We start from the raw sequence: 21,718 nt of genomic DNA, 5'->3' as shown, positions 1-21,718 counted from the left end.
TTTGTATGAATATCTTTAATCCGAAATTAACTTATGAACTTTTTGTTCCATGAATAAGTATTTTCGCGATCGCCTTTAATTAAGTCTTCCAATGAATTGGCAAATTCGTGATGATTTGCATTTCCTTCAGCGATTTTAATTTTTCTCATCTAATTTTATTAAGTGCCACGTGCGATATGATACATGATGACTATTGTTTCGCTTGCTTAAGATTGCTATATCAAGCTGTACGAATGCAGAAACTTTGCGTGGCGTTTTTTTAAAGAAAGAACGAATGGAGAAGCGACTCAAAACGTCGATATCAAAAAACGTCGCGATATCAAATTTGGTATTAAATCCGACACGGTGTTTCTTTTCGTGGAGAGGATGAAGAGTGGAAGAAGGGCAGGTGAAAAAGACACACACATACATATACACACGTGGTTTTCTATTTCTCGCGTGAGCCACCCGGCGAATCAGTCGCGTGCCACTCGCGGGCGCACTCGCGTGTTCCGTCCAAGCGTGAACTTCTAATACCCCTTCATCCTCACCTTGACTCTCCCGCATTAGCAGGTCGCCAATAATACTTCACGCACGAAATCTTTCCATTTTCTTCCATCATGCGAGCGAGAGTCACGGGCACGGACATGAGCCCTGGAGCACGATCGGATACGCCGGTATGCAGATTGCGGAATCTCGGGCGATCGCGTTCCCGAGTTCAAGAAACTGAACGGCGTTTCCTCGAGTTCGGTGATCGTTCATCGGAAACCACTGTAGATGTTAAATTAATGGACACATGGAAAATGTGCATGCTCACCTAATCGAGACGCTTTGGATAAATTTTATTCAATTTTATATCTCGATCATACATTAATCTATATCTATGGCAGCATTTTCTAATTTTTTTTTTAATTTGCGACATATTAATGAGCTAAATTTGTCGAAATATGTTGTTAGATGCTTTAGTGCTGAACGTAAGTCTTTTGTCAGTTAATACGACATTCTTTCTATTTTTTATTTCATTGTTTTAAAATGATTTTAATTGCAATGATGTCGCTTTGGTCGAAATGAGATAAACACAATATAATTTGGATAATTTTCACAGTTTTTAAAATATTTGTTATACTTTGTGCATTGCTGGCTTTTTATTTATTTTTACATTTTTTCGCTTCTTTTTTCTAACTTTCGCTGATCGAATTGAAAAAGCTTAATTTCGTGAGTACACAAAGAAAAGATTGGCTGCTGCACCAAATTAGGTAAAATATGGCATTTTTAATTGATTGCAACAGCCAATTTTTGGTTGCTGCAGTCAATTGTTACTTGTATTAATCTATCCGCAATGTCAGTATAGGATTTTGATTGACTAATATTACCAAAAATTGGTTGCAACAACTAATCTTTTCTTTTCAGTGTATGCTCCGGAAATTCTGAAGATATTTTTTGTTTTGAATAATTTTTGTAAATAATAAGAACGTTCATTTTATGAAGAAATGGATTAGTGCTACCGCAAATATAAGAAACTGCATGACGCACATTGCATTTGCATTTACTTCGAGATGTATCGTTCACCTAAATATTATTAGTATTTTATCGTAACATGAAACAGCCCGAACGAAGCGATAGTCATAATCGTGAAGACTCCGCCGGTCGATCGAGAAAACTCGATTACCTCCCCAAACAATACAATTATAGTAGTAACGACGAACGAGTCTCGCGGGATGATGCCTTCCGTGGAATGGCTATGTCGGCCATTTCGTAGGGATGGAAAAGGGGGAAGCACACAGAAGAAAATCCTATTATAGCTTCGTGTCCGTACGCGGAGTGGTACAGTGTGGGGTGAAGCGAGAGGGTCGTGAGCCCGTTGCTCACCCCCTCGGGCGCACATCCGTATTGACGCAACGCAGGAGCCCACCCTGTGGATTAACCAATCGAAACGCAGCATCCGCGCATGCGATCCCTCGGAAACGCGTGCCATTTTGTATGCCACGCTATCGCAGGGTGGAATCAGGGTGCCTGTTTCCGCGACCGGAAAATGAAACCGAGAGTTTGACACAGTGACATATTTAATCATAAGGGTTGCACGAAGGGTTGCATACTTGGTCGGTGTGTGAATGAGTGACAGAACGAGTTTTTTTTTCCATTAAATTGCATTAAATTTCTCGATTCCAAGGATATTTGGAAATGTAATTATGAGTTGCATTATTTTGCGTGAAATAAATTCTTATATTATAAAATGGCAGTATAAAATTGTACACTAATGTAGATTAGAAGATAAATAATAAGGTTTCTTATTTATGCTTTCTTGGCATTTAAGAATTTTTCACAAGAAAATATAACTTATTCTAGTAAGTGCAATGTTATTAAAGATAAAAATTCCAATTTTATTGACAATATTAAATGGATAAATGCAAATTTTGTCACATCTTGAACTGACAATATTTTCACATTGCATATCATCTTGCCAATGATGACCAAAAGTAAGACTTGTAAATATACTTTCTAAATATATAATCCAAATATATATAATAATATAATATCCAAATAGATCGATTCAAAATTTATCTATGTAAATTTGCCTATGAAAATCTACCTTATTGAAAAAAATATGCCTAAAAGTTTCAACACTGATTAAACCGCGCAACTACGATAATTACTTAATGTTTCCCTTCTGAGAAATATAACCCTTGTTTTACCTTACCATTAATAAGATATTACGAAGTCCATGATCATTCCTTGTAAGATTGTCGGTAGCTATGGATTAAGAAGCCGCGAGATACCTGCAATTATTGCAACTTTACGAGCATACATCGCGTCGGCGCGTTAAAGAGAAACTCTAAAGAGTCATAAAAGACAGTTATACACTAGTATCCTTTATGTATCAAAATCATCAGAAGAAAAGCAGCAAAGACGAGAATCTGCTTTAAACAGAAATAATTATTTTAATTAAATAAAACGTTATAATAAAATCATCAATTATTCTTTTAAGAATGAAAAAGTTATTTTTAAATACAGATTTTTTTTACATATTATATTTGAAAGTAATACAAAAAAAATTTTGCGGCGATTTAAAATCTATCAAAAATTATTTCAAGGAGGAGACATATTTTTTTTATTAATAATAATTAAAATGAATTCAGGAAATTTTCATTTAAGGTATAAAAATTGTATTGTTAAATATAAATATTGACTTTATTGAACTGTCTTATATGTTTATTTTTATATTATACAAAAAGTATAAATTTCCAATTGCAGTCAACTATTGCAGAGACTGTATATCTGATATCCTTAAGTCTTTTTTAATCAATTAATTTAGGAAGCTGTTATTTACCTACACGTACGTCATCATAATCGCGTGTTGAATTAAAACGGAATTGTTGAAATAAAAAATTCGTTGGAAATTGAATTAACAAGTCTGCGTATAGCTGAAACAGTACGTCTTCTTTCTACGTTCTGGGCGGTTTTAGCGTTGCTCGCCATATTTCAGAACAATAAGTTTCCGCGGTCTGGCGTGCCTGGCACCGCCACCGTGAAATAAAACAAAACAATACACATTTAGCTCGCAGAAACGCGGAGAGCGGACGAGGCTTTAAATGGTTTCCTACCCCGTTTCCGAGCGGCGTAGGGCGGCGGGCCGAAGAAACTGCTAAAACTGGGACGGATATTTTCGGCTTCGATGCGCCGAGGGCTCGTTTGGTATTTGCCGGTATCGGGACCGCCGATAAATGGGAAAACTTTCCCGGGGCGTTTTCAACGCGTTCCCAGCGAGAAACAACGCTCGCCGCCCTCTGCTTTCCGAAAGGCAACGCACCCTTCCGTTTTCGTGCCGCCGCACTATTCTCGCGTGGTGGCTCGAAATTGCTTCTGTATTTCGGAAAGCTTAATCGTGTGTGCCACGTCGGATTACGTGATTTACTTGAATTATTCTTATCGGTATACCGGTAGCCTTTGTTCTCAAGATTCATTCACTCCAAAGTTTGCTTTTTACAGGAAATTCTGCTATCATCATGCTACAAACATTATTGGACATAATAATAAATTATCAAACGGATTTTTTCGCTCAATTTTTTTCTTAAGTGCAACTTGCGCTTTGATGTTATTTTATAATAATTTGAAAATTTATAATCTATAGATTTGATAACGCAAAGTAATGCCCATTTCTACCAATATAGATTAACTTTAATCTCGGTTCAACTTACACTTCGTCTTTTTCTCTAGTTCTAAAAATTAGAAAATTTACGGATGTGTTTTTATTGATTTTTTTTTACTAGATAATTACTTTTTAACTACTACTAGATAAGTTTTGTATTTATTTTTTTAATTAACGTTTTTAACTATTTTTTCTTACGTTTAACGTATAAAATTTAACGCGCTTATTGCATCGATCGATTCTCAATTTCGATATCTATCGGTTGAATATTACAAAGGTATGCTTTCCCTCTCGTGAGAAAGCTAGGAGAATAACAGGTATTTTGGGCTTCGAGGTGAACACTCGAGTTGTGCAAGCTCGTTTGGTATTTGCTGGTATCGAGTCGGCAGACAAATGAGAAAACTTTCTGAAACGTTTCCGACCGATGCCGCCGCAAAACGCTAACCTTCGGTTTCGAAAAGGCAACGTACCCTTTCGTTCTCGTGCCGCCGTTCTATTCGCACGGGGTGTACTCCCGCGTACGTCTAACAACGTCTAAACCTGTATTTTACTGTGCCCCTAACTTATCCGTGCTACGAATTAGCCTCTTGAGCCTCGACCCGATGCAAACGGAGCAGTCTCTACTCGATTATGTTCAATTCTGAACAATTTTACATGGTTGATTGATAATTTTTTTGGTCGATTGATCATCGAAAGAAGATGCTCGGTTTCGCCGAGTATAATTTATAAATTATTGTATTAACATAATATTTTTATAAAATGGAAAAGTGTGGGTGTATTAACATTTTATTGAAAATTAATTATTCTGTGTATGTTTACAGTGTATGTACTTAGTTGCTTTCGCGTACATTTATGTGTAATTTAATTTGTCGGATCGATTTTCTGTTCCAGGCACTGAACGGGTTCCTGCTAATATTGACTTGCGACGGAGAAGTGTTTTTCGCTACTCATAGCATAGAGAGTTATCTTGGCTTCCATCAGGTATGATTGTTATAATTAAGGCAACCGTTGTATTAATATAGCAAAGAGAAAGAGAGACACTGAATATAGAACATTAAAACCGTTGGATTTATATTCAGGATAGTAGGCGTATTATACAATATTATTATATAAATACATTACAATAACATATAACATTAAAATAACATTATAATATTATATATAATATATAAAACAAGCGGAACAAATCGTTAGATAATAATATAATTAAAATAACAACTCTTTTCACGTAATGCTGTTTTCGAAATTGAATATCTAATTTTATCCGGCCTTGTATAAATCTCTGTCGACAAATCCGAATGATGTTTGGAAAATCACTTGCGTGTATTTTAAAGGTGAAATCGTCGACGTATTTATAGATCGAAGATGCTTGCGCATTTGTCTCTCCAAGGCTCCCCCTTGCAAGGTAATTCTAGAGACAGTTCACCCTCGTTGTTAGTTTATCTTCAGTCAACGTGTGTCCACACCCAACACGCGGCAGTCACGCCAACGCTGTCAAGTCAAGTTCGCCGTACGTGTCACGTTTGCCCGAGGCATCATCCCTTTCGCAAGACAATGTATCCATCTACCAGGACTGACGGCCGACATACATTTTTCAGTAGTAACAGTGGGTCATCGACGCAAACGAGCAACACGCTCACGATATTGTCCGGCTCAGCTTAGACAAATCTGTTTGATGCTCGAATGGAAAAATCTCAATTTACTAACTCTTGTAGAAGAATCATGTCTAAATTTTGCCTCCCATAATTCATGATTGTCAGATTTGTAAATGTTTATCTAGAATAATTTTCGAGTTACTTGAGAAATGGAGCATGATTAACTGGGGAACATTAATATTAAAGACATTCTGAATGAATGAGACAAATGATAAAAATGTAAATCAAGTTATAATGAGTCATAAGAATTGAACTTGTTTTTGAAATGTTTTTTAAGACTCCTGACCACTCATGGATTTTTCATGGTGATCGTCAGAAGCAAAAAACACAATGAAAATTCTTGCAAAAAATTAACATAAAAATATTTTTTAATGAAACAACATTTGCATTTGATGGAGTACTTGTACAAAGTACACTGAAAACTTATTTTTATTTCGGAATAGAATAAAATAATATTTATTTCAATTCGATAGCTGTTATAAAGCTTGTTTTTAATTAGCGTACATTGAAAAAAAATTAAATGTTAATAAATATTTGTTTGAATTTATTACTGCAAGTAATAAGCCTTACTTTGCTAATAATATTCAAAGAAATATATTATGGTTTAGAAAATTTGTTTAAATGTAAATCAACTTCAAATATATTTTACAAATCTATTTTATCGATTGCAAATGTTATTTTATTAAAAAATATTCACATTTCAATACAGTATATATTTTCTCGTTTCTGACGTCACAATTCAAGATGGCTAAAGTGAATAGGCAAGAACATTAATATTCAATATGATAATTCGACGAGCTCTTTTTGCTCAGTCGGCGTGCGGCGATGCGCCAGGTCTCAATTATCGCGATTTCAATTATCCTAATTCATTGCGAGCGGAATCCGGATTCAGCCGCGGTACATGTCGGTAGTCGCGGATTTGCATACGCGAGTATTCCGAATAAACGTGAACTGTCGAATAAGAGACCGTTATCAGGAGCGGGATGCCAGATCGACATTGCGACGATCCTTAATTAATTATGACACCGGATAATCGTGCCGGGCAGAACGCCTCGTTAAAGGCGACGTAACTCCGGCGATTTTATTCGACCGCGACAGCGACGATCGGCCGAGGATCAGGAGAGGATCGTCTCCGGCTGGTTTTCTCGGCGTGGCGATGCACCCGCGCGGTGTGGGAACCACGGAACATCCGATCCCGATTCGCCGTGCAGACCGAATCTAATTGCGCGGCCACGATCCACACTGTTGCACATTCGATTGCTACCGGCGTTCCCGCGCACGATCATTTGAATACTTCGGCCGGACCTCGCTCGAACACCGAGGTTTCCCCTTAATGATAAAGCGGCTATGTGTAACCACAGCCCCGGCGCGGACTATTGGTTCCACGCGAGAGAATTGTGTACACAGTGTAGAAGCCGATTTTACGCTATATTCCGCCGTGCTCTCAGCGTCCATTGTTCCGAAACCCGCGACTTGATGACGGCGTGAAGTGTATCGATGGATTCCTCATTTCTCAAATTCTCCAAATCCTCCCCGGTGCCGAAACGCGAAATCGGTCGCAGGAATAGTCCATGTTTCCACGTACAGAAGTTTGAAGAATGATAAATAATTGATAAATGTATTATTTAATCCGAGAGTAACTTATTTGTTTACGTAAACGTCATCTGAGACACTTCAATTAAAAATCACACGAAAAAAAATAGTACAGTAAAGCTACAGCTTATCTACTGCGCGGATTCAACATCTATAACTAAAAAGATTTGATGGTTTAACAATCGTAATGTTATTCAGCTGTCAACTTTGCTATTTTAACACAGAAAACTGACTGTCCGTATGTTATGTCTGTAGATTTGCTGAATCAGTGAAGTTTTTTTAACTGTTTTTTTTTCCATGCACTATTATTAACAACATATTTTATGTTATTAACTGTTTCCCTATTTATTAGTGCTTGAGAATTGCATATTTAGAGATTCGTAAAGAATAATTATCAAAAAGGAAAGTAAAAAGTTATTAAAATAGAAAGAAAATATATTAAACAATATCCATTTTACAATCCACATTTTTTCGTCGCTGTAATATAATAACATCCTCAATGATTATTCCCAGATTAAACATAATTTATTAACAATTCTCGATTATAAATATGATGTATTATCTGAAAATTAATTTACATACATTTATAAGTACGCTGTAAGAATTGTACTTTATAATAGCTTCTGGACTCTACGAATGCAAGAGATGGCATGAGATATTTGCATATACATATTACGTATTTCGGGAAAAATGGTCGACAATCCGATCGCATTATCGTCGGTCGTCCACACGAAAGCGCATTAAAAAATCATCCATCCGTCTATACGGGGGATAAGTACTCGACTACCCGCGGCATAATACCGTCACTCGAGCCCCTTCGGTACACACCGAGAGGGATCCGGGCATGCACGCGAATGCAATGTGCATACATTGTAAAAAATGACGGATGATGATTTCCCGAGCCGATGACTCTCTATACGGGGCGCACGCGAACGCGTTGAGTATGAATTGCAGAAAATAGCGGACGATGATTTTCTGACTCGATGACCGCATATCCGAGACAACAAAAAAGAACCAAGAAGCGGTTTGTTATATGAGCGTTCTAGATTTCCTCCTAAATACCCCTCGCGATATGCACGTATCTATGCGTTTGAAATCACCGACGGAAATCATCCTACCCCGGTTTCGCTGGGAATGACGGAAGTCGAATCAACTTCTTGCAGAAATCCACGCGAATATGATTGTGGGAAAAAAAGTGCTGTAGTTTTATAAAGTTTTAAGATCCGCCGCTTGAATTGTGCGTTTTATTAATAATTGACCTAAAGAAAATTTATACTGATAGAAATTAATCTGTCTCACAAATGTTCGATATTATAATTTAACGTTATTATTATCTTGCGATGTATTGATAGCTAAATAATTTTTGTAAAATAAACTTAATGGTGCCTTAACAACCAAACTTATAATTTGAGGATGTTATATCAAGTTTATTAATTACAAACGTGTCATAAGAATGTGTTAGAAAGTAATTATTAACAAAATATGTTAATTTTCTTACAGAAAAATAATATTTAGAATATAATTTAGCTTTACTGAATATTTTAATTTAATATAATACATTTAAAACTTTATCTTATCTTAAAAATCAATCATAAGTTACATTTATTTAACTTTATATATTCAAAACTAATATATTTTTACTTGGCAATGAAAAAATAAGGACGAATCTTACATTCGCTTTTTTATTTTTACAAAATTGCAGAGATTATCAATCTCATAATTTATTATTATTATTCATGCACATGTTTTATACGCTTCTTATGGTGCGGATTTTCTAGTAAGCGCGTAGTATCTTACAACGTTGTTCGTAAACGGATCTTACGGAACACGCGTTGGAAATTATATTGAAAGGCCCTTCATCCGTATTCTTTAACAAGCTCGAATTATTACGCCAACTTTCGTGCACGAGTATCCATTGAGATGTAACAATGCACGCAACGGTATCGTATATATATATGTACGATATATTGAGAAAAACAAGGACGATGACTTCGCACGAAGCTGCGTTCGAGGAAAATGGTCGTCTCATTACACGATTTTTCTTCTCTTTTTTTTTCTTCGATTGTAGTACGATTGCATCTTTAATCACGGTTTGCAACGTTATGTTTCACATTAATTGATTCTCATAGTTATTATATATACACAGTTGAATCTTACCTTCTATCTTTCGTGGCGCGAATTACTTAACGCGACAAGGAATGACGTTACAACTTTTTTCGCATGATTAATAGCAATTTTCCCTCTTTCTCCACATATTTACCATTTACGTATTTTACTTTGCAATATATATTTTATTTATCAATATATTTTTTTTTTTCTAAAAATTATTTCTTCTAAATCCGGGGAAGATATTTCTAATCATTATTCACGATTCTTAAAACGCACCTCATCCCGTTACGGAGATTATTCATCTGCATCCGTAATGAGAATAATCTACCTCGTGCAGGTGCTCGTTGAGACGTAGAAACGCGAGCAAATGCACGCGAACCTAAACAGCGCACTCAGATGTGCTATAAGGAAGCATTGAATAACGTTATGAAAAGCACCCCCTCGAACGCTACATGCTATGTGATCATCTTTATACGATAGTCTGAAAATACGTCTGTATTTCTTTAGTACTATCCTTACACAATACATCCCTTTGCCCATTCAAAGTGTTTCATCTTTTTTTAAAGATCTTCGCGTGCTTGTATTTACATTGAAATATTAATGAATGTGCAATATTAATTTATTGACCTGTAAGCGAAAGAAATACTGTCAATGTTTATCAAGATTAGAAAGATTTTTTACTAACAGAATATATTTATATAATAGAAAAAACATCCTTTGATCAATTACTTCTATTTTGCGACCTAAAATTGAAAATTTTTCTCAGAACGAGATATTTAATGCAGTAAATAATTTTTATTACATTTATAAATTTAATATTTTCAAGAAGTGTAAATTAACTATCAAAACTACCCAAGTTATAAAGCATCCCGTTTGAAGTATAAAATGTAAGTGAACTTCCGTCTTAATGATTGATAGAGGAAGGTTTAAAGTTTTTTTACTTATAATTTAAAATCTCATAGTACCAATCGTAATTTTCGCTTCAGGTCCAAATAACCCATTCCTATAGTTATAGTCGAGGGTTAAGTCTCGTTTTTACATTGAAAGTTTTTGAATTCTAACATAATCCACACTGAAAAATATTTTATTTATTCATTTTTGGTCCAATGAATGATCATTAATCAATGTCCGACTTAATGTCTGACTTAATATAGTTAATTCATTGATACAATAATTGGATTCATTTATATAACTATATATTTATTCTTGCAATGAATTTTAATAATAGTTTTATAACCTAAATCATTATGAGAATTCATTGAACCATTATTTTTTCAATGAATATTTTATTGCATTTACGTACAGTTTTGGTTCAGTGCAAATTTATCAATTGCAGTCCATCCACAATCTTCGTATAGATAAACTCACGACTCTAATATAAAACTCTCGTTCATATTCAATCACGACGCGATTGTACTTAGCGGTTGTACTTAGCAGAAAAAGCAACTTTGTAACTGTTACAAGATTCTTTAATATGATTGGTTATTCATTTAGATCTAACAAGGAACTGAGGTCAAGATCCAGTCACGTTAATTCTTACAGTAATTTTAAAGTTGCTTTTTCTGCTGAACGCAGCTGATAATTTCCCGACTCGATGACCGCGTGAGCTCTCGCGAGTGCTTGCTTGCCACATCCAAGTCGGCGTAATCGCGACGGGGCGTTTCGGACGACGCGATTACACGGCTTCGTAACCCCGCTCGAGAAAGCCCGGTTGAAGACCTAGGCAGCGGCCTACGTTAGTTCGCAGCGAGGGAAAAACCGCGTAATGACAGCGCCGACCCACAATGTAATTCACGAGCAGTCTATGCCGCGGCTCCACCGACGCCGCCGGCTCTTTAGTTCCATATCTCACGCGAGAAATATAAAAAAGCTCGCGACACAAGACTCGCAGTGAATCGCAAAGTAAGGGTGCAAAGGGGCGCCCGTTAGGCCTTGGGGATCGAGGTGTGGTTTCGCGATTGTTTGCGCGGCCGGCACGCCGGTTAATTGGACTGATAAAGTCGATTCGATGCTCAACGAGCCTTTATGCCCCGTGACCTACGCCGGATAAAAGTAATAACTTAACTGAAAGGTCAAAGGGGGGCTTATCGCCCACGAAAGGAGCGAAGGGAGCGAGGGAGAGGAAAACAGGAATGGAGAGAAAAAGGAAAACGGCGAGAAAGAGGAAGGTGAGAAAAGGAAAAGAGGCTTTGAGTCGAGACCCCCTTCGGGGTAAACCATTTTCCCATGTGATGTATTATTTCATATTTCAAGATCTCAATTTTAATTTTTGCTCAGTGATGTAATTAAAGATAATTAGGAGTCTTTTGAAATTTTAACCAGACATAATTCGCAAACAATTGAAATGTACTTACTAAATGAAATTAACTGTAGACGTTTTGATTCCGGTTCTCTTCAGTACAGAAGTCAAGTACATACAAACAATGAAAGTGTAAAGGAGAACCGGATATAAACATGTAGACATTTTATTTGTATTAGATTTATTTTTGGAGCCAAAAACATGAATTTAATTTATTTTGATTTAATTAAATTATATAGTCAGATATTTTATATATGTATATATTATTTTATTTTAATTGAAATTTCCGAAAGTATAATTTTTTCTCTCAGAGAGATATTAATTACCGCAATACAGGAATTCAATATTGTAGGGCAAACATCAATTATATCCGTCGTAAAATGCGGTTTGGCGCTCTGAAGATTAATCTCACGGAGACGACAAGTTTAATTACGGTACGCCGTAAGAGTATTAAATATAAATAGTAATGATAGTAATAAAGCGATAACGGATTGGCTCCGCTCATGCCCGGCGGCGGAACGTATAATTTGCATAAACGCAACCGCGTACGAGATGAAATCCATCAGAGAATCTAATAATGCCGCGTGTCTGTTAGAGGCGCGATAAAGATGCAATTTGTAAGAAATAATAACAGCGCACGCTGATTTGAGCCACTAAATCTGTCTTGCCATTCCGCCATGTGGTTACTGAAAAATTCTTTCCTTCGGATGATAACGCGTCTTCAACGAGTCGCGGAGACGACGGTGTATTGTATCTCGCTATTATCTCGTTTACATTTATCTGTAGCAGCAATCGCGTAATTAATTGTCGTTCAGCGCGTGAAATGTCGTCCTGTGTGATTTAGGACTGGAAAAGAACGCAAGACACGCGTTACTTTATTGATGATGAATTATTTCTGTGATGGGATTACACAGCACAAACATACGCATAATCGCGTGAATTCAGAAATAATTTTGACGTTGAGATGAATCAAAATGCAAATATAACTTTCGTATAAAGTGCGATTTAAAAATATTGAGTTATATATATATATATATATATATATATATATATATATACATACTGTTACACTTGGAGGAAAAGTATCGTGATAATTTATCGCAATTCCAGTGACATTTCTCGTTAGTTCTAGCAGAGAGATTTAATATATGATACTCTACTATTATTTTTAAACATAATTCCAGCTTATTTTTTCAATTTTAATTTTTTAGTATAAAAAATGGAACGCGGAACTCTTTTTTTTATAGTTTTATAAGAAATTCTATAACTATGAAAAATGATACTGGAACTGTCATTATTCTTTTCATATTAGTAGAATGTCGTGCTAATTTTACATACCCGAAGGTGGAAGCCATAAAATTAGCACATTCCATTAATAAAATAATGACAATTAGAGTAGCATTTTTTTCATAATTTTACAGTTTCTTATAAAAATAAAATAGTTTCGCATTTTTTATACTAAAAAATCAAAATTGAAAACATTGGCGTACTAACTTCGCGAATTTAACACGACACTTCCTCTCTAAAGTGTCTAAAATACGAGAAAAGATAAATATTTCCATTTTCGACTAAAATTCCAACAATTATCAATTTTACTACACTTTATTAAATTGTGATAGTTATGAAAACACGAAGTACATACAAAGTTATAAGATGGATGATAATTAAATAAAGCATATGCAGCCGGCGGGAAATCGTGCGTTCGCAATCTTGTTAGTGTTTGAGGTATTAAAAGATCGCGACTTACGTGACTCCGAAAGGGAGCATGCTCGTACTTTCGCGCGTATCTCTCGGTGGATCAGAAGGACGCTTCCGTGATGATATGAGGATGAAGGAGACGGCAGAAAGGCAACGAGCTGCAACAAAAAAATTAGACGTGGAACGCGAGTGCGACGTCGACGGTAATACGTTACCCCTTTCTGTCATGTGACGCGTGTTTCGAACGGCCATTTTCTCGTAAATCTCGCTTGTCCCTGGACGCGAATAAATCTTGTCGTCATTTACATTATCGTGCGTAATATTTTGGCGTACCGGTAGGTGTAATGAAGCGGCCCCACGGCGCACCGGCGCCTCGGGAAAGCAAATTATCGATCACACGAGAAACCGTTTAAGAAAAAAATTATTACCAACATGGACGGTTAAAATGAATATTTGATCGATCTCGTTTATCTTGCTAGAGAGTTACAAAATTTACAGTTTAAAAATTAAATATATTGAGAGAGGCATGTTGAAAATGTATTTTTTCCTTGTTAACATTCCAATTCTATGCAGTAATAATTAATCTGAGCGGCTCCATTCTTACAATTGAAGGAATCTATTGTAGCAGTAGACTAACTCATATTTTATTTAAAAACGAAATATATTTTATAAAAACGAAATATATTTTTTTTTCTTTATTGTAACTTTAGAGTTTATTTTCTCCGTTTTTTAGAAAATATGAATTAGCCCATTATTGGAGTCCTTCAATTCTTTTAAATTAGAATTTAAAAGAAATATAAATAATTGTTGAATAACAAATTAAATAATTATCAATTACTAAACTTTGTATAACTTTGTATAAATATACGATATGTTTACATTAAGATTCTATAAATATTGCACAGAATGTATAGATTCGCTTTTAATAAGAGTTTCCTACGATCATCTATTCTTCCAATTTTATCTTTATCGATTCATTTACTGCAAAACAATAATTCTTTTTCAGTCTTTTCTCCATTTCTCTTAACATACCATTTGCTGCAAAGTACGATTCGACCTTTATTTTAGACTACCATGATCCTTCGTCGTTCCAGGCTCGCTTTCTGCCGGAGTCTCCCGTGAGAATCGTAGCGTACCTGTGTCGAAGGAGGTCAAGAGCCGAGTCGTCCCGTCTTTATCCCGGAATTAATTACCCATTAGCAATTACCCGCGCGCGCGCATTCTCTCAGAACGTCGGCGGCGTTTCGGCGCCGACCGGTACGTTTCCCCGTAGATATCGCGAATGATTCACCGAGGGATTAGGGCCCCGAGGCCCTTCCCTTCCCTTCCCTCTTCCTCTCTGCGAGAATCAATTGAGCACGTTAAGCTTAAATATATACGGCGGGGCCTCGCGCGCGAGTCGAACGAGAGAGCGGGCGTTGGGCGCGAACTGAATTATGTGGCACATTTTGACAATTAATAGTCGCTAATGAAGACACAATCGGGCTGCCCCGGAGCACTCTCGCCTTTCACCCTGTTTCTCGGGCTCGAGAGGAATAACGTGAGGAGGGGTTACAAAGAATCGCAAAAGGGATCCAAGAGAGGGGGGGGGGGAGGGCCCGAATTGGCCAAACGCCGCAGCTTCATAATTCTCTGGTGTAATTGAGAGCTCAACTTCGAGGCCGCGATATTCCATCACGTACCTACATTACGGTGTATCTGTCTGAGTGAGTGCACGAGTACTTGAGATTCATTGTTTGTATGAGTTTGTATGTGCGTTTAATGTGGTCAGAGAACCGCCAGCAGGCGCTAAGCGGAGAGAGACTCGTCTCAGGATGCATGGAATTAAAAAAATACAATGGATCATGATGACGTGCATTCACGTTTATATTAAATGTGAAAATAAAAGATTTATCTTAAGGAAGAGATGGAGATAGAAATGGAATCACATGGAATTAATGGATACGATTAGAACAGTGGAATTAATTACTTACGGAATAAATTGATACATTATTTTTTAAATAGCAATTATACTGTGAATTGAAACGTAACAAATTACGAAGTACACAAATTGCTGTAACTGCCTTCACGTCGATGAGACGTCGGCGTCGGGACGCCGGACTGTAACGATCGCGATCTGGAGGAGTGCCAGAACCGGTCGCGGGGTCGAGCGAGAATTATTAACGCGCGATCGCGGATTAATTATTATTACCCGCCTGATTTGTTTCAATTTGTAGCAGAACCCTTTGATCACGGGCCGAATCATGTTTCCGTCGTGGTCCCGCCCGGTGTCCACCGGGCTGGATTTATTTCGCCGGGGAACGGCCGCGATCGTGGCCGCGGTGCTGGTGCCCGGACGTACCACCGATGGGGCACCGGCGATGGTACCCTCGGTACCTGCCTCCGCTGTGACACTGAAATATCGCGAGAACGATTTTCAAGTTCGATGGGCGAGCGAGCGCGGCCCTCCTCGTGACGCGACCACCGCTCGTTTATCATGGCGCAAGGATGCGGCGCGTACGATCGATAACTCGAGGCCTCCGTATGATGTCCTCTTTCTCTTTCCTTTTCTCTTCCTCTTTCTCTCTTCGCAAAACCAAAATTTTACCGTGCCCGAATCTTACAAGGTTTGAATTTTTTGCCATACTCTTTTAGCGCCTAAGGGCTATTTAACTCTTCTCTTGTCCTATGCGTTGAATCTAATTTATTTGGCTCGATATTTTTACACAATTTTTACACAAATATATTAATTCTTTTTTGTTGGTATTATTGATGTAATATTATTTCAAGGTGAAAATGTGATTAAACGTTTTAATTATAAAATATTTAATCCTATCATATGATAACTACATGGAGAAAAAAATAAAATAACTACATGTGTATTTTTTACTATGTAATAAAGTAAATTTTGTCAATGCTGAAGAAAAAATATTCGTCAATAAAGTAAATTCTACTATTGAGATGTCTGATAAGTTATTACTTAATTTATGACGACAATCTCATATAATAGAAATGTAAAGAAAATTGTACATAAGGAGACACGTATCCCTATATAAACTTGATAATTGTATAAAGTTTACTAGAATTCTAGCATATATTACTGTACATTTTTCTCCGTGTAAAAAATCTACTTGGTTTTATTAAAATGAATTCAATCATATACGTTATGTTGTCCAATCAAATTTTTCTTTCATTTTTCTCAGTGAACAGAATTAATTAATCGAATATGATTTGTTTCAGTCGCTTTGTATCATAAATGTGCACTTAGCTATCGTCGGAAAAATGCTTACGGAATTTCGTGAGAATCAAATGAGAAATAATTAATAATAACAACAACTCTATCTACTGCTGTTTCTTACATTTGTATGTATAAAATGAAAAATAGTATCCGCTAAATTATTAACGTCATTACGTCAGGATTTTATTCTTGAAGCATCTTGGAAGTAGAAAATGTAAATGCTCTTTCGACTTTTATCCGTTATTGCTTTACGGAAATGTGAAATAAACGATATAATAGAATTTCCGTTGCGAAAAACGACATCTGCAAACTATTTATTGAAAAATGTAAATGGCACGTTGATAATTAAGGATTATATCACGGAATATGTCACAGTATGACGCTGTTTTTGAGCGAATATCACATTGTGCTCTACTAACGTTCAAGCAATCAGCATTTATCAACTACAATTAAATTTCACGGAAATAACCGTTTTAGGACTTTATTAACTTGTATTTGTCATTTATTTTGTAAATATGATTGTAGATGAATTTAAAAAATATATGGTAAAATATATATATTTTCCATATTAAGAATAAGTTTTCTACATTATGGAAATAATTTCCGATTTTCTACATCGCGCACTCTGCTATTGTTCACAACATTTGTTATAATAATCGTGATCGTGTTTAATACTCCATAGAGCAAAATACACATAATTTATAATAAAACACGATGCTCTTAATTGATATTCCTCGCGATAAAAAAAATATGAAAGCCTCGAACACGACAGGAGCTCATAAATCGATTGGTACATGCATCTCGAGACGCTCGTACATCATCTGTCATGTGTTAACACATTGATATCTTGGTGTCCTTACTTTCCATGTATCTATACTAACGTTTACATAATTTTCTAGATTCTAATTGAATTATACGATATTTCTTATGTTAATATTATGAGACAGTGAGGTCGTGATACATATCTATTCGAATTAAAACCTCCACTTCTATAAAAAACGACAGAATACATTTTAGTGGGAGAAAATGGATATAGCAATAAGAAAAGAATCAGCGCTAAAATGTTCTTATTTAAGCCCTTCGCTGTATATCGGGGAACCTCTTTGAAAATTTTGAGAAATAGAAGAGTTCGATCAGCGCAAAGGAAAATGTACTTAACGAAATTTATTTTCTCTTCTATATAAATACAAAATTTTCAACGAATATTCTATGAATGTGGCAGAAAATTTTTTTTTTTGCAAAATTAAGTATTTTAGAAATCATTTTCAATCAGTCATCTTTATCATATCTTTATATATATTATTAATTAATTTAAATGAATTTATTACTCTTAATTATAAAATAATTTTCACGATAACCACTCTTTGATTGAAAAATCTATCGGTTTGAATCATGTCACCGAGACAACGCGATGCGACGGTCAGGTCTCTCACTTGTTTGCGAAATAAGAGCCGACGAGAGGGTTCAAAGGACGGGAAGAAAAACGAGAATGAGATCTGAGCGGCTCGTGATGGAAGGAGCGACGGAGAAGGCCTACAGCGTGCGAGTCCTACACTTCGTGCGGACGAAGAGTTGGCGCAAGAGCGGGGGGGAGGAACGAAGCGGGCGCGGGGGTGTTGCGAGTAGAAAAAGAAAATAGAGCGAAGGAAGGCGAGGCCGACGCATTCTTCGCAGGAATGTAAATCAAGTCTCTCTCTCTCCGGTCGAGGGAGAGCTCAGGCCGCGCCGATGCCGGCGGGGGTGCGCTAGCGTCCACCACTAAATAATTACAAGCTCTTAATTAACGACGAGGGCCGATCGTAAAGCCATCCGTGACCGCGCACGAGCGCGAAGCTCCCCCCCCCCCCTCTCTCTCTCTTTCTTTTCCTCTTGCTTGTGCCTTGCAACCCCGTGGACGCATGTTTCGAGATTATTTAAACGAGCAATGGTAACAAACGTTATACGGACGGACCTTACCGGACCGTGGCCGCCGTCGCGCCGCCGTCCATCGGTGACTGGCCTCTCTCGGGTGTGCCCGGTGAGTATGGAAAAAAAGCGGGGAAAAAGAGGTAAGCGATACCTGGACGCGAAGAAAGGAAGAAAGAGAGTGAGAGAGAAAGAGACAGATCAGCGGAGAAGCTGACTCGCGCGCGGATGACATCAGGCTGGTACTGTAATTAATTGATTCGCCCAGGAACATGTGAAAATGCGAAATGAGTTTGCATAAACGTACAAAACGTACGTACAAAACGATCGAGCGAATGTACGTTAGCTCGTATTAAGAACGCTGCAAGGAATTTTGCTAAATAATCTTGCACGATATATAAAAAGATGTAAAAATAAAGTATACAAAATAATTGAATGTAAATAAATATAATGAAAAACATATGAAATAATTGAATAAATTTATGAATATGTAAATTCTGGAGAGTAGATCGAGTTTAATGAAATTGATACTTTTATTTACATTATTATAACAACTCAAGAATTAATTTAAAAAATATTTGAAGATTTGTTTTTTGTAACTTTTATTACTTTTATTAGATTGATATTGTAATTATTCGTCTTTGTACGGATAAATATTTACATAACGTTGTTATTCTATATTATTAAGGTTATTTCCTGTCAGAATGTTCGCGTGCATACGGACTGATGAAATGGAACGTTTCTTTATTAGACTGTGGAGATATTCAATAAGCTATTAATTAACATTATCGATGCAAATTCATATGCATTCGGAATCCGAGGTCGGATATTTGCGCCGCACATCGTGAATATTTTTGAGACGAGGAGAAACAGTTACTCCAAAGATTCCAAATGTCGCAGTTAACGAATATAACAAGCGATTAAGAAAAAATGCAACTACAAAGCTACGCGTTTTGTATATTATTAGCGCTATTAAAGTAGATGAATAATTCCTAATGTAGGAAGGCAATTCATCCCGCGGTTGAACCAGCGGTAGATTTCCATGGCCTTTAATTGCTGCAGGCCGAAGCATTAATTAGCGCAATCTTGAGCTAATTATGCAATAAAATTACATACGAGGTACAGCGATATTGCTGCATCAGCTATTCTGTCATCGTTTTCGAATTAAAAAGCATGTGCTTGTCAATGTCGAGTATTCCAAAGTCATTTGTCCACTCATCTCGTTCATAATATCGCAATATGTGTAACAACTTTTAACGTCGGTTGTATTTAAACATGTATTTTTTTTACTTTGAAAATCTGTCGCGTCTCTTAATCATAACATGAACTCTCGCCATTATCTGTCTAAACTCGGAGAAAACGACGCACATATCTTAATTCAGATTGTATAATTAAAACGCTTCATAATTATTTCGCATTATATATTGCACGCGAATATCATACGATGAAAAATTCAATATTAACAGCACGTTACGCAATGCCTTAGTTCTGATCATATCAGACCCTATTATATTGTCATAGGTAATTAAATCTTGGATGAAAAGCGCCAGACGCTTTTGCCATTTTTTTTTAAAGCTCCTGCTTAATAAAGGTATTAACTTTGCCGTTGTATCGCAATCAAGTACGTTCAATTAAAACGTAGACAATGGCGGCGCATAGTCAGTGCAACGATGCTGTGTAATTTACACTCTCGATACCTGCAACTCAGCGTGTGCACTTTGTAATACTGATTCGGTTGCACACGATTAACTCAACTAAATTGATCAGAAGAATATCTGTAATTATTTCGCTAATATTGCGAAACTAACGTTATATCCCCTGTTGAACCGATACTTGGTGTTACGTGTTGCGAATTTTTCCTCTAAATTCGATCGAAATAAAGGTGGAAAGAGTCAACTGCGATCAAACTGGGTATTACAATACATTTAGATGATATACATATGGAAAGAATTGTTTTGCTGAAATATTAAAAAGTTTAGTTAGATACACATATATTTGAAAATAGTACTACTATATTACAGGTATAGATACTATAATATAAGTAGATAAAAATAATAGATTTGAAAATAATGCTCTGTTGGAAAATTTGTGTTTCAATTTAAATTACATTTTACATGCCTCAAACGGGCATAAAATTAATATTTTTGATATGTTAAATTAATATATTTTTATTTAAAATTTAGGTTTTAAAATACATTATTTTTAATTATTTACTTTTATTCGTAAATTATGTTATAATATTTTAATACTATGAAATGTTAAATATCAGTTTAACATGAACTGCTGGTTAAAACAAAAAAAAAAACAATTTTTACAGCATTACTAATAATGTTTGAGCATTCTACATAATTATTTTAATGGTTTAGTAAAATTATTTTCACACACACCTGCATCTAGTTAAAATTTTAAATTCAGCAAAATTGTTCTTTCTCTGTATGCAAAATATTGCGATAATCTCACACACCAAATTTGTTTTAATTATGAGTAACATATGGTATTTGTTGTGTACCCATTTTTTTCAGTAAAATATTTTGTGAAAAGATGTGATAAATATTAAAAATTATGAAGTTATATGATGAAGAAGAAACTGTCATTTTTTATTAAAATTAATATGATCATAATGGCATCTAGAATCGTTATAAAATATATATGCCACGTTAAAAATATCGGAACATAACGTATTATCAAGCAACGTACATCTTACACATAGTTAAACATAGTAATTACGTGTCTCCAATGTCTCAAACGAGAAGACGCCATATCCTTCGCTGAAAGGCTCTGGAATGAACGAGCAATCGCATTAATGTATCGCACGTGTAAATTACGCTCGTCTCCGCGGAAGAAGTTACGGTGAAGGAATAGCAGCTGATATCGTTCGGGAATGTTTAATATGTATCGATAACGGGAGGGCTTTTGCAATTCGCTGAAATGCGCTTCCAAGAAAACGTAATGGCATTAACGGTCGGGAGAGGGATGGAATTACATTGATTATTCTTGTGATACGAATCAAAGAGTTTCTTGGGGCCGTCCTCTGACGTTTGTCAGAGACGGTTGACACACAGTCCGATTATAATTTGCGTAAGAAGCACGGGCACGTGAGCGTGCAATTATATCCT

At 36.1% G+C, this 21,718-nt stretch overlaps 1 protein-coding gene across 5 annotated transcripts in view; it reads left to right on the top strand.

Annotated features, from left to right (window-relative positions):
- Positions 1 to 21,718, top strand: part of ss (aryl hydrocarbon receptor spineless) — a 203,889-nt gene that overhangs the window by 164,363 nt on the left and 17,808 nt on the right. For all 5 annotated transcript variants that reach the window (XR_015545743.1, XR_015545745.1, XR_015545744.1 and 2 more), the window contains one exon: positions 5,018 to 5,107. Coding sequence is in view for 2 of the 5 variants with exons in the window: in XM_087408049.1 (XP_087264175.1) it covers positions 5,018 to 5,107 (90 nt within the window). In the remaining 3 variants the exon portion in view is untranslated. The remainder of the gene's footprint in view (positions 1 to 5,017; positions 5,108 to 21,718) is intronic.

Source organism: Acromyrmex echinatior, chromosome 7, assembly GCF_024713525.1.
Source record: "Acromyrmex echinatior isolate Ae372 chromosome 7, ASM2471352v2, whole genome shotgun sequence".
Classification (NCBI taxonomy): Eukaryota; Metazoa; Arthropoda; class Insecta; order Hymenoptera; family Formicidae; genus Acromyrmex; species Acromyrmex echinatior.
The sequence above is the reverse complement of the archived record's forward strand: the minus strand, read 5'-3'. Positions and strand labels throughout refer to the sequence as shown.